This window comes from Gopherus flavomarginatus, chromosome 8, assembly GCF_025201925.1.
Source record: "Gopherus flavomarginatus isolate rGopFla2 chromosome 8, rGopFla2.mat.asm, whole genome shotgun sequence".
Lineage (NCBI taxonomy): Eukaryota > Metazoa > Chordata > Testudines > Testudinidae > Gopherus > Gopherus flavomarginatus.
This window is the reverse complement of record NC_066624.1, coordinates 18,763,225-18,775,432: the sequence shown is the minus strand read 5'-3', so window position 1 is coordinate 18,775,432 and position 12,208 is coordinate 18,763,225. Positions and strand designations below refer to the sequence as shown.

Sequence of the window (12,208 nt, the reverse complement as noted above, 5' to 3'; positions counted from 1 at the left end):
TGCAAAGCCAACTTACACAAATCTGCACTTATGGAAAAAGTTCCATAAGCTAGAAATAGGAGGGTTTTGTTGGGTTTTTTGGCGTAATGGTCAGCTATACGTTTCTGACTTTCACAAAATTCGAGTTATGCAAGGCATTCTGAAACGGAACACTTGCGTAAGTTGGGCAGTGTCTGTATATACAGGGTTTAGTTTGGTTCAATGGCTCTCAGCATCCCCACGATACAAATTGTTCCAGCATCCCTGACCATAGCCGTGCTGCAGAATCAAAATTCTTCAGGTTTTGGCCAAAATATTTTGGATTTTGATTTTTCACAGAAAACTTGTTTTCTGTGGAAGGGAAAAGAATCTCTGTTATGACCAGCTCTAGTCTTAACCCCGAGCACAGACTTCCAACCCTTTCAGATCACTCCCTACAATTGCCCAAGCTCCTGAATATCTGAAGGGTTTAGATGTTTCTACCCATTCAGATAATCAGTGTTGTATGTACTGCAAATGAATAAAGCCTGAACTTTTACTTTAGCTAATTGACTGGTCTCCTTGGTTTTACAGATCTAGAAGCTAGATCTCAAACAAATGCTAAACTTCCCTACAGTTCACGGACTCTATGTTGAATCTGAACTTGTGTGATATTGCTATGTATTATAAGAGAGTATGTGTTTCATTATATATCCTAAGAAAGTGTATTGTCTCTGAGAAGGCTGCGTTTCAAAGTGGGCAAAGTGATTCTTACTGAAAAAAAACCCTTAAGGAATCTTTGGGAAGAGTGGAGTTATATAATGTATATTATTTCAGTTGAATTAAAAAATACAAGTGGGGACCCAAAAAGGGAAATGCCAAAAGTATGGGTGTAAATAGATACGTTATTCAGTATATAAAGAGACGCAATGTTATTTTTCTCTTCATTTCCTACAACCAACTCTCCTTCCCTTAAGAATTATGTTGGCTATCTTCTCAAAGGTCCTTTACATGAAGGTATTTACTAAGTGATGACACTGTGTCAGAATGCCTTAGTCCACATGCTAAATATTAAAGTAGTTTTACTTTCACTTGTTTGTAGTCTCTTTATCTGGGAATGTTGTCACAGAGTCAGAGCAAGCAAATAGGCAGACACAGGAGTCAAGGGGACACAGGAGTCAAGGGTCCTGGGTTCTAGTCCTGACTCAGCCATTGACTCACACAGTGTGACCTCTGGCAAATCATTCAATCTTCTTGTACTTCACTTTAACAGATCTGTAAAATTAGGATATAGATTTACTTAGTTCACTGGGGGCATTGCTAGGCTTGTTTACAGGTTGCTTTGAGACCAGTGTCAACTTAGTTGTTTTAGTCTCTACCTTAGCGGAAAAAAAAAGACGCTTCATAAGTTGAGATCATATTAAAGGGCAAACTACACTTAAAGTTACACAGATCATGATCCATGAACAGCCCTCTGAAGAGCTGCTGGTTAATATGGGGTCCTACTGACCTATGCTTCCAATAGTGCACAGACCCTTCTGGCAGTTTGGCAGGAGCATTTTCTGCTGGCTGCCTGCAGTTAGGCAAAAGACAATGTCCAATGTCAGCATGCCAAACTGTTTTTCTCCAAGGCTCTGGGATCTGGGCCTCTGCTCTGCTCCTCTCTCATTCATTCCAGGGAGGGCTGAAGCTAAGTGGGCAAAAGGGGAACTAACTCTCAGATCTCGGTGATAGTCTCTACCATCATAAAACCACAGAAGAAAAATATTGATGGAGCACATGGAATCAGTTAAAACATTATTGGTAAAGATGATTTCACAGTGTGGCTCAACATGCCAGTAATTCTACACACAATCACAACAACGCAAGAAGCTCAGAGCAGAGGGGCTTGTTTCAACTACATGCTCTTACTGCTTTGCTACAGGGATTCTACGTCACTTCCACACTGAGACGATATCCAAAAGCGAATTTGAAGAACTTCCCTACTTCAAGCAGATAACAAGGACAACACTGAGTAAGTAAAAGTCTTGTCTTCTTAGGCTCCACTTTTCTATATAACCTCATGCCCTGCATTACTCCTCCAACTGAAATAAATGTGCTACTTTCCCATCAACATCTGGATCAAGAGTTTATGAGTATCAAATAAAATAATCAGAATGCAACATATGATTAGAGTGTTACTTTTGCATTAATCGTATTTAAAAGATGCCTTTCCAAAGTCCCTAGTAACACCTTGGATTATTAAAAAGTGACTGTTTAAAAAGCCCAGATTCGTTTTTCACCACTAGTGCAATTTATATTTCACCCAGCTTGGGCTACAGAACTGGGCCTCCCAATTCCACTGGTTTATGGTCAGTTTTATTCTCCAGTTCTTCTGCACTAGCAAGTTGCTGTTATGCTTGGACTTCTACTATTGCACGGCAACAGCAGCTGGTGAAAGAATCACTCTTGAGAGTTTGCTGCAATTACAAGCCAGGGCCTTCCCAGCTACAAACTAAAGTCCCACCCCCGACCCCACCTTCCCCAATCAGAATCTGGCCCTTCATGTTCTTTTAATGTAGTTCTTCTGCACGGAATGTATTAAATGATTGGAAGGTTTGAAAATCTTAAAGGAAAATATTTTAATTCTCCTTATCAACAATTTGAATGTGTTTGTCTGGCTAGTGCTTGTAAGTGACTCTAAAGCTCCCTGCATTCTGTCTAAGTCAGTCTCTCTCTGCTTTGTGTTTTTGTTTTCAGGCCAGTGGAAAATATTTAGCGAGGGAGAAGCTCAGATCAGCCAAATGTGTGAAAGCAGAGTGTGCAGGACTGAGCTGGAGGATTTGGTAAAGGTTTTGTACCTTGAAAAGTCTGAAAAGGGTCACTGTTAAGGGAGACAGCGCTGGAGGGAGAAAACAAGAAAACTTATGAAAACGTGGATCTGCAGCTGGACTGCAGGCTTGTTTTGCTTAAGTCAACAGTTGCCCTAAAAACCAAAACTATAATGCAGTAATTATTCACATCATGCACAGCAAATTTGCTGCTTTATGTGTAGTGGTCTGTGTCAACCATTTAAATATCTCCTCAAAAAGACTAGGACATTCTGTATTGGTGGGGGGAGGGGGAAAGGGAGACTGTAGTTCCTTGTAAAGTTAAAAAAGAAAACAATTTTTTTTAACCTTGGCATGTTATGCAAACTAACGAAATGAAGGACCCCTAATAACTGTGCAGGAGCTATGGAGAGCATTATTTCCTGTGCTGAGTTTATATCACTTCTGGAGTTGAAATGACTCATGTTTTTCTAGGCGGGGTAAATACAAGTGATACAGTACTTGAGCTTGAGCCATAAAAATCCAGATTTAAATGAAAACTCCCGAGTCTACTGCTTTTGGGACGATGTCTTGCAGTTGAACAAACTCTGAGTACATAAACAAACCAGAAGGTGTTAGTGGGAATTACTGCATTTATGTAGCAGTTTGAGAAAACGTTCACCTTTTAAGTGGTTTTCACTTGGTTTCCATTATCCACTTCTCTACATGAAATATCAGCTCCCTCATGCTGCCCCAATACTGCATTCTCATGGGCCCTGTTAACACATAACCTTGGTCAATAAACTCCCTTTACAAAGTAACATAGCAGGAGAATGCTAAATACTTGAATCATTTGTGAAAATTCCTATAGGGTTAAACCCACAGTGATTACTAACTCATTAAATGTCTTGTGATATCACTTAATTTATTAATGGTAATTGTCGCAATAAGAATGTTCTGCGTGGTTCTAATTGGTGGCCTCTCAAGTCCCAGCAAACTAATAAGCATAACTTCAAGGAAAACTCTCTCCAATGGCAAACTAATGAGCACTTATATCAAACCACTAAGTTAGTCCAGCACCAGCAAGACCATTATCTTCCTGCAAAAAGAAATCTAAGGCACTCAGTTTGATTTGCAGTTCACAGGTGAATAGTCTGTCCAGTGTCTGCCTTCAGAAAAGAGTTCTGTTCTGATATACAAGGCCATTACTTTGAAAACATGGCTTTCTCTGAGGAAATCCTGCCACACCAGCTCATGGACACCATCTTAGATTCACTTCCTGAGGTGCAAGTGACTGTGGCTGCTTTCCCTCCATTTTCTGTGTCAGAAGCATATGGGAACATTTCCCATTGTGTTTGAACAACAATGACATTCTAAAAACGTGGCCTCAGGCCAGGCACTTGGTCCTCAAAGGCAGTGAAATAAATGGCTGTAGCCAGAATTTGGAGGCCTCCAGGGGACTTGGCAAAACTTGTGCTCTCTGCTCTACCCTCCTTTTCCAGTGATGGCACTCTAGGTCTTCATCAGGGGTATGTGCATCTTAACAAAGAGGTTAAGGTGTCTAGATGTTCAGTGCTCAATGCCAGTGACCCAACTCAGGCTCCAGCAGAAGAAATATTGAACCTGTTAGTAGGGCCTTGTTCACAATAGCGATCTCTTTGCACCTCTCCCTGCTAGCAGCTGCAGTTGTAAGAGGCAACCCCCTTTCACTGCTTTTTCAGTGGCGCAGGATCCATCCCCGCCAGGGTTTCTTGCAATAGCCAGCAGGAGTATATGGAAAGGGTTATCGACTAAGAGCAAGGAGAGAATGAGAGTGGATGGATGGGAATGTGATAGGGAGGAAGAGGGAGACAAAGTGAGGATATAAAGATGAGACGAAAACCCAGGATTTCCTACACAGAAATTCTTCATGGTTCTGCCTGCAAAGAGCAAGCTATCCTTCCTGCCAGGATAGAGAACAGATTATTTTTTAGTGCACTTCCTGCCCAAAGTAGCCTAAAACACATAACAGGATAGTGGTGCCAGAAGGGAGCTCGTTCAGCAGCCAGTTTGATTGGGAACAAAATAATCCTTGTGATGTCAGTAAAATCATTTAGAAACCAGACAAGGCACCAACACCAAAATATAAACGCACAGTCCTATAAATGATCCTTGGGCAGTTCTCAGGAGAGTAAGTTAACTCCAGTGTCCATGCCAAATTTGGCAATGAGACTTCATCTCTCTAAATTCTCTTGTGTTTAAAATGGATGTCGTGTTCACCTCCTGTCCAAAATTGTGGTGTAGTGCGCCCGTGCACTGTTAAACAGCTGTGTGTTCCCCACCAGAAGGAGATGCCATGCAGTGTAGTTGTGGGAGCAGCCATTTGTAACACTTTGGGATCCTTTGGGTTGGAAGACACTGCAGAAATGTAAAAATTATAAATCTACTAATAATACGTATATTAACATGAACAGACCTCTGATGAAGACATAGTGGAAGGCAAACTGAGGCATCATAGTATTCTGGTAGGCAGACAAACACCTGGCTATGTTTGGCTCACCTCTTGGTACAGTATGTTTGTAGCAGTAGCTGATTGAACGAAGATTATGTGGAAAGTGTACAGTGTTTGTTTGGGTTTTTTTTGGAAGACAAACAGTCTTGTGTTTGTGACAGAACAAGTGAAGTTCAAATTGTGTATTTATTTGTATAATAAACACTTTTATGAAAAACAAAAATATAAGCACCATTTAATAAATGAAGTTCTGCATTTTTACAGTCTCTGATCACTTAAGACAATAAAATACACAATATCATGTTTTTCACTGTCTTCACAGGACATATGCCTGATGTGGTACTGATTTATGTACTTGCTCTATCACTTTGACCTGGTTTTATAAATTAATAAACTCTGCAGTTGTTCAAAACAAGAAGTTCTCTCAGTGATGTGATAATGTGAATTAAATAAATAAATGTTAGACCTATTTGCAATTCGGCTGCTATTATCCCTTTAAACCAAATCAGCAGGCTTGGACAACAGAGTAAACCCCGTTCTGCAATGCTAGCTCATGGGAGTGTGTCTTCAGCCACATGAGCTGTGAGTACACTTTGCCAATGAAAGCAAGCTAAATTCTGATTCAAAAACTGAATCAACAGCAAGATATGAATCAGGGACTAAAGCCCTGCCTTATTTTATTCCTTTAGGCCATAATCATATCCTTCAGTGTAAGCGTGTGCTTACTTAAACCCCCTGAATTTGATGGGACTTAAGCATGTGATTAAGCCAGTGGTGAGCAACCTGTGGCTCGCACGCAGCCCGTCAGGGTAATCCACTGGCGAGCCACGAGACAGTTTGTTTACACTGACCGTCTGCAGGCACGACTACCTGCAGCTCCCAGTGGCCATGGTTCAATGTTTATGGCCAATGGGAGCTGTGGGAAGGAGTGGCCAGCACGTCCCTGGGGTCCATACCACTTCCCGCAGCTCCCATTGGCCGGGAACGGCATACCGCAGCCACTGGGAGCTGCAGGCAGTCGTGCCTGTGAACGGTCAATGTAAATAAACTGTCTCATGGCCCACCAGTGGATTACCCTGACAGGCTGTGTGCGGCCTGCAGGTTGCAGGTTGCCCACCACTGGCTTAAGGGCTTTGATGAATCAGGGCCTTAGGGAGATGCTGGGGTTTAGAGACATTAGTCCACCCATATATGAGTGAGATCAGAATGTGCAAAGCCCGCACACGAGACTCCCAGTGAAATCAGCAGGAGCCCTGTATGTTCCGCTCAGGGCACCATTTAGCCCTAGTTTGTCAGCACTGGTAGAACGTTGCTGTCCTTTTAGTTCTTAAGGGGCCAGTCCCACTCCCATTTAAGTCAATGGAAAACCTCTTTCAAGCAAGGATGGCAGGTTCGTATAATTTTTGGTGGTGCCCAGAACAGGTCCAAGTCCTGCCCCCACCCCCCTGCCCACACATACGTACCTGCCTTGTAAGCTGATATATATTTTTTAAAATATAAAAATGTGAGGGCTCTGGAGCGGAAGCTTCAAGGAAGCTGGGCATCCACAGTTCACAACTTTCATTGGAGTCCTGGTTGCTTGGTCCCTCCCAAAATAACAGACTGTAAAAAACTGTAGCAGCACAGTTGGAAGTGGATCTGACACACAGCTCTGGAGTCTCTTTTTCAAATGCAAAATGCTTCAACAGAAGCCTCAGTACAGTATAAATGATCACTTATGAGCTACTGTCCCATCTAACTAAATCCATCTGAGAGAGTAAAGGAAGAGATTTAAGAGCCACTACTGACTGCACAGGTTTCCTCATGTATAGCTGGTATATATTTATATATCAGAGAACTGGAAGGGACCTCAAGAGGTCTTCTAGTCCAGTCCCCTGCATTCATGGCAGATTAAGTATTACTAGACCAACCCTGACAGGTGTTTATCACTGGTAATTTTAGGAGCAGGTAAGATAGACTTCACAACCTCCATAGGCAATTCCAGTGCTTAACCACCCTGACAGTTAGAAGTTTTTCTTAATGTCCAACCTAAACTGCCCTTGCTGCAATTTAAGCCCATAACTTCTTGTTAGGACAAGAAGCAAACAAGAACAATTTTTCTCCCTCCTCCTTGTAACAACCTTTTATGTACTTGGAAACTATCATTATGTCCCCTCTCAGTCTCTTCTCCAGACTAAAAAATCCCAATTTTTTCATTCCTCCCCGATACAAAAATGATTAAAGGTCTAGAAAACATGACGTTTTTCTTCTCTGGACATCCTCCAATTTGTTCACATCTTTTCTGAAATGTGGCACCCAGAACGGGACACAATATTCCAACTAAGGTCTAATCAGCACAGAATAGAATGGAAGAATTACTTCATGTCTTGCTTATAGCACTCCTGCTAATACATCCCAGAATGATGTTTGCCTTTTTTGCAACAGCATTACATTGTTGACTCATTTAGCTTGTGATTCACTATGACCCCCAGATTTTCTTTCAGCAGTACTCCTTCCTAGGCAGTCATTTCCCATTTTATAAGTGTGCAACTAATTGTTCCTTCACAAGTGTAGTACTTTGCATTTGTCCTTATTCACTTCAGACCATTTCTCCAATTTATCCAGATCATTTTGAATTTTAATCCTATCCTCCAAAGGACTTGCAACCCTTCCCAGCTTGGTATGATTTGCAAACTTCACAAGTGTACTCTCTATACCATTATCTAAATCATTGAACCTATTGAACAGAACTAGACCCAGAACAATCCCTGCAGGATCCCACTAGATAGGCCCTTTCAACTTGACTGTGGGCCACTGATAACTTCTCTCTGAGAATGGTTTTCCAACCAGTTATGCACTCACCTTACAGTAGCTCCATCTAGGTTGTATTTCCCTAGTTTGCTTATGACGTGGTCAAATGAAACAATACCAAAAGCCTTACTAAAGTCAAGAGATACCACATCTACCGCTTCTCCCCATGTGACATTTATCCGTGCTGACTGTTGCTTAATCACCTTATTATCTTCTAGGTGTTTGGAAATTGACTGCTTAATTATTTCCCCCCCACCATCTTTCTGTGTGCTGAAATTAATCTGACTGGCCTGTAATTCCACAGGTTGTCCTTATTCCCCTTTTTATAGATGGGCATGATATTTGCCCTTTTCTAGTCCTCTGAAAAGTCAAAGATGGGATAGATTCTAAAGATAATTGCTAATGCCTCAGATCTCTCCTCAGTCAGCTCCTTGAGTATTCTAGGATGTATTTAATCAGGCCCTGGTAACTTGAAGACATCTCATTGTCTAAGTAATTTTTAACTTGTTCTTTCTCTATTTTAGCCTCTGATCCTACTTCATTTTAACTAGTGTTCATTATGTTAGATGTCCAATTGCTAATAAACATTTTGGTGAAAACAAAATAAGTTATTCAGCACTTCTGCCATTTCCACATTTTCTGTTATATGTCTGTGTGAATTACCTTAATAACTGATGATGGGTGCTATTACACTGTGGCTAATCTCACTTCTCCTGATGTTATACTGGTACGCATGGATTTTGCCAGGAATGTAAAAACAATTCAAATTAAGTCTATTAAAGTTTAGATTCTCCCAATTACAACTGAAGTTCAGCTCATTACTCCGGAAAGAATGGGGTTAATATGATTTTACACACAAGTGATTGCGTTTTCACATTATGCTGCTTCATCACCCTAAGCCCTTTGCTGGAGCCTTTAAATTGCACTGAAGTACAGAAGATGGGGGTGGGGCAGGGAAACTATTGGGCCAGTTTGCTTCTACTAAAGTGAGTTTAAGGAGGGAAAGTGAGCAGGTACATGGCAGAAGACATTTATTTGATTTAAACTTAGTGTGTTCTGGATAATTTCTGCTAATGAATGTCATAAAAATGTATACATTATAGTAATAACTCAGCAATGGTATAGTGCTTTCTATACCTCCTGGGGAGGAGAGATAGCTCAGTGGTTTGAGCATTGGCCTGCTTAAACCCAGGGTTGTGAGTTCAATCCTTGAGGGGGCCATCTGAGGCAAAAATCAGTACTTGGTCCTGCTAGTGAAGGCAGGGGGCTGGACTTGATGACTTTTCAGGGTCTCTTCCAGTTCTAGCTGATAATATTAAAGCCTTATAGAGATTGGTCTTATCTTGGTTTTTACAGATGAGAAAACGGAAGCACAGGGAGTTTTAATGACACAGTGAGTAAGAGCTGGTAAGAGAAACTCAGTTGACATCCTAGAGCCCTGTCACTAGACCACACTGCCTCCTGTACTCAGTTGGTTAGGAACACCACCATTTAGGCAGTCTCCTGGGCTATGAGCTTGTTGGGTTGTCATTACTTGGGTTTCCCCTTGGCTAAATCTGATGACATTAAAGCTAGAATTTTGAAGACAAAATATTAACTCCAACCAAATAAGCTGGATATATTAGCAAGCAGGATAACACAAACAGATAAACTAAGGAGTGGTTAGAAGTAGTGAAACAAGTGGCCCATTGAAGTTGTTTAATCTCAAGAGCCATAGTTCTGTTCCTATCATGACTTCTTGGTAGAGGAACAGCTATCACAACTGGCTGCAGTGTTTCTGGGCTTGATCTGACAGGTGAACAGGTATGTTTTAGGAAGTTGTCATCCTATGGGATGATATGGTCCTGTGCAGAGATGTATTTGAAAAGAAAAGTCAAAGCTGTCAAAGTCTGCCAATCAGGGGAGCAAATCCTATAGTATGCACTCAAAACAAAACTTCCTTTGGCATCTATGAGAGCTCTGCCTAGTTAAAGACTGAGAAACGTCCAGTGTACATTATTTGCTAGTCTAGTAGGGGCAGGTTTTCAGGTGCCTAAAGCTGCAAGTCACCTAATATGATTTTAAAAATACTTACAGGCACTCACCTCCATCTTCAGAGGCCCAAATACCTTTTAAAATCTGGGCCTTAGTGTACTAGTTTTTATAGAAACACGAATGCTATGGTTCTTGGAGAAATGGCTGGGTTGCCTTGTTTGGGGTTTCTTAATGCTCCTGGCAAAACGTTTTCCTGCTTTGTAATGCAAAGCAATTAAAACATGCCTTGGGTCAAATGGCTAGAACAGAGGACTGAAAATGGCCACCAGTTCACAAAAAACCCAGGATTGTGAGTTCAATCCTTGAGGGGGCCATTTAGGGATCTGGGGTTTAAAAAAAAAAAAAAAGTCTGGAGATTAGTCCTGCTTTGAGCAGGGGGTTGGACTAGATGACCTTCTGAGATACCTTCCAACCCTGAAATTCTAAGAACTGAAATTCACCTCTGTGCAAACAAACAGCAGAGAACCACTGCAGGGCAGTGGTCTTGTACGAGCCCTTTCTGCAGAGGTGAGTTTCACCACGGGCAAGTACAGCAGTTCACTCAAAACCAGTAATTCATATAAGCAAAGCACAAACATCCATGTGTGGTATCCAACTAACAATTGACTACGCCTGGACATTTATAAGATCGACAGAGATCTCTTTACATAGTTAGTACAACTCAAGATCATTTGGAAAATACTGATAAAAGTCAATTTATGTCAAAATTTTAAAATACCAGCATGAGAAGGCTTTGGGAAAAGAAAAAGAGTGAGACACACTGTCAAGGTATCATTCCCACTTTGAACTTTAGTGTCCAGAAAGTGGGGACCTGCATGTACCCTTCTAAGCTTAATTCCTAGCTTAGATCTGATAGCGCTGCCACCAACCAAAAATATAGTGTTTCGGTACACTTCCTGTTCCCCAAAAACTTTCCCTGGGGGACCCAAGACCCAAACCCCTTGGGTCTTAAAACAAGGGGAAATAAACCATTCCCCCTCCTTTCCCCCTCCCAGATTTTCCCCTCCCTGGGTTACCCTGAGAGTACACTGATCCAAACTCCTTGGATCTTAAAACAGAGAGAAATTAACCTTCCCTCCGCACCAATCCCCTGGTGAGTTCAGACCCAATCCCCTTGGGTCTTACACAAGGAAAAAATCAATCAGGTTCTTAAAAAGGAAAGCTTTTAATTAAAGAAAGAAAAAAGTAAAAATTCTCTGTAAAATCAAGATGGAAACTGTTACAGGGATTCCCTTCCCCCTAGCCTAAGATACAAACAGAGGTAAATTATCCTTCCAGCAAAATACACATTTGCAAATAAAGAAAAAACAAACAAAAGACTAATTCGCCTTCTAGCTAGTACTTACTATTTTGAACATGAGAGACTGTTTCAGAAAGATTGGAGAAACCTGGTTGCACGTCTGGCCCCTTTAGTCCCAAGAGAGAGCAAACACCACCACAAACAAAGACTTCCCTCCACCAAGATTTGTAAGTATCTTGTCCCCCGATTGGTCCTTTGGTCAGGTGTCAGCCAGGTTCACTGAGCTTGTTAACCCTTTACAGGTAAAAGACATTAACCCTTAACTATCTGTTTATGACACACACACAAATCAGTCATGGAAGTGAGTTAACAGAATGTTAAACCCTGGAAAGGTAAACTGGTGAAACTGGGAAGGGGTAAAAATAGTAAACTCTTTAGACCTTGGGTTTAAGCTGTCATTGGAAACTCTTCATAAAATTCTTATTTCATTTGGCCTGTATATATTCATTTCCAAATAAGCCACTTTCTTTAGTTTTAACAGACCATGTTACAAAACTAAAAAAAAATGTTTCCTAACCACTAGAACACATGCTAGTCTATTCTTTAGAAGCTCTTAAACTACCCTCACAGTTGTCTGAGCACCTTTCAATAGCACATTAAGCTGCATGGATTTATCACACCCCATAACACCCCCTCCCCATCTTAGAACATGGATCGTCTGACTTCCACATCCCCAAATCATGCAGGATGGATAAGGGAGAAGGAACTACCTCATTTAATACTATTATGTTGTTCCCTTTTTAAAAATTTTAATGTGTATTAAGCCTCCCTTCTTCATACATTTTCCAACAAGAAAGAAGCTAAAGACATTTCACAACCCAGATTTTTAATATCTCAAGAATAATT

At 41.1% G+C, this 12,208-nt stretch overlaps 1 protein-coding gene across 2 annotated transcripts in view; it reads left to right on the top strand.

The window, feature by feature from the left end:
- CHRDL1 (chordin like 1) overlaps positions 1-5,661 on the top strand; it is a 57,544-nt gene extending 51,883 nt beyond the window's left edge. For both annotated transcript variants that reach the window (XM_050965165.1, XM_050965166.1), the window contains 2 exons: positions 1,883-1,972; positions 2,698-5,661. In XM_050965165.1, the coding sequence (XP_050821122.1) occupies positions 1,883-1,972; positions 2,698-2,828 (221 nt within the window). In that variant the 3' untranslated portion in view covers positions 2,829-5,661. The remainder of the gene's footprint in view (positions 1-1,882; positions 1,973-2,697) is intronic.
- Positions 5,662-12,208: the final 6,547 nt, after the last annotated feature.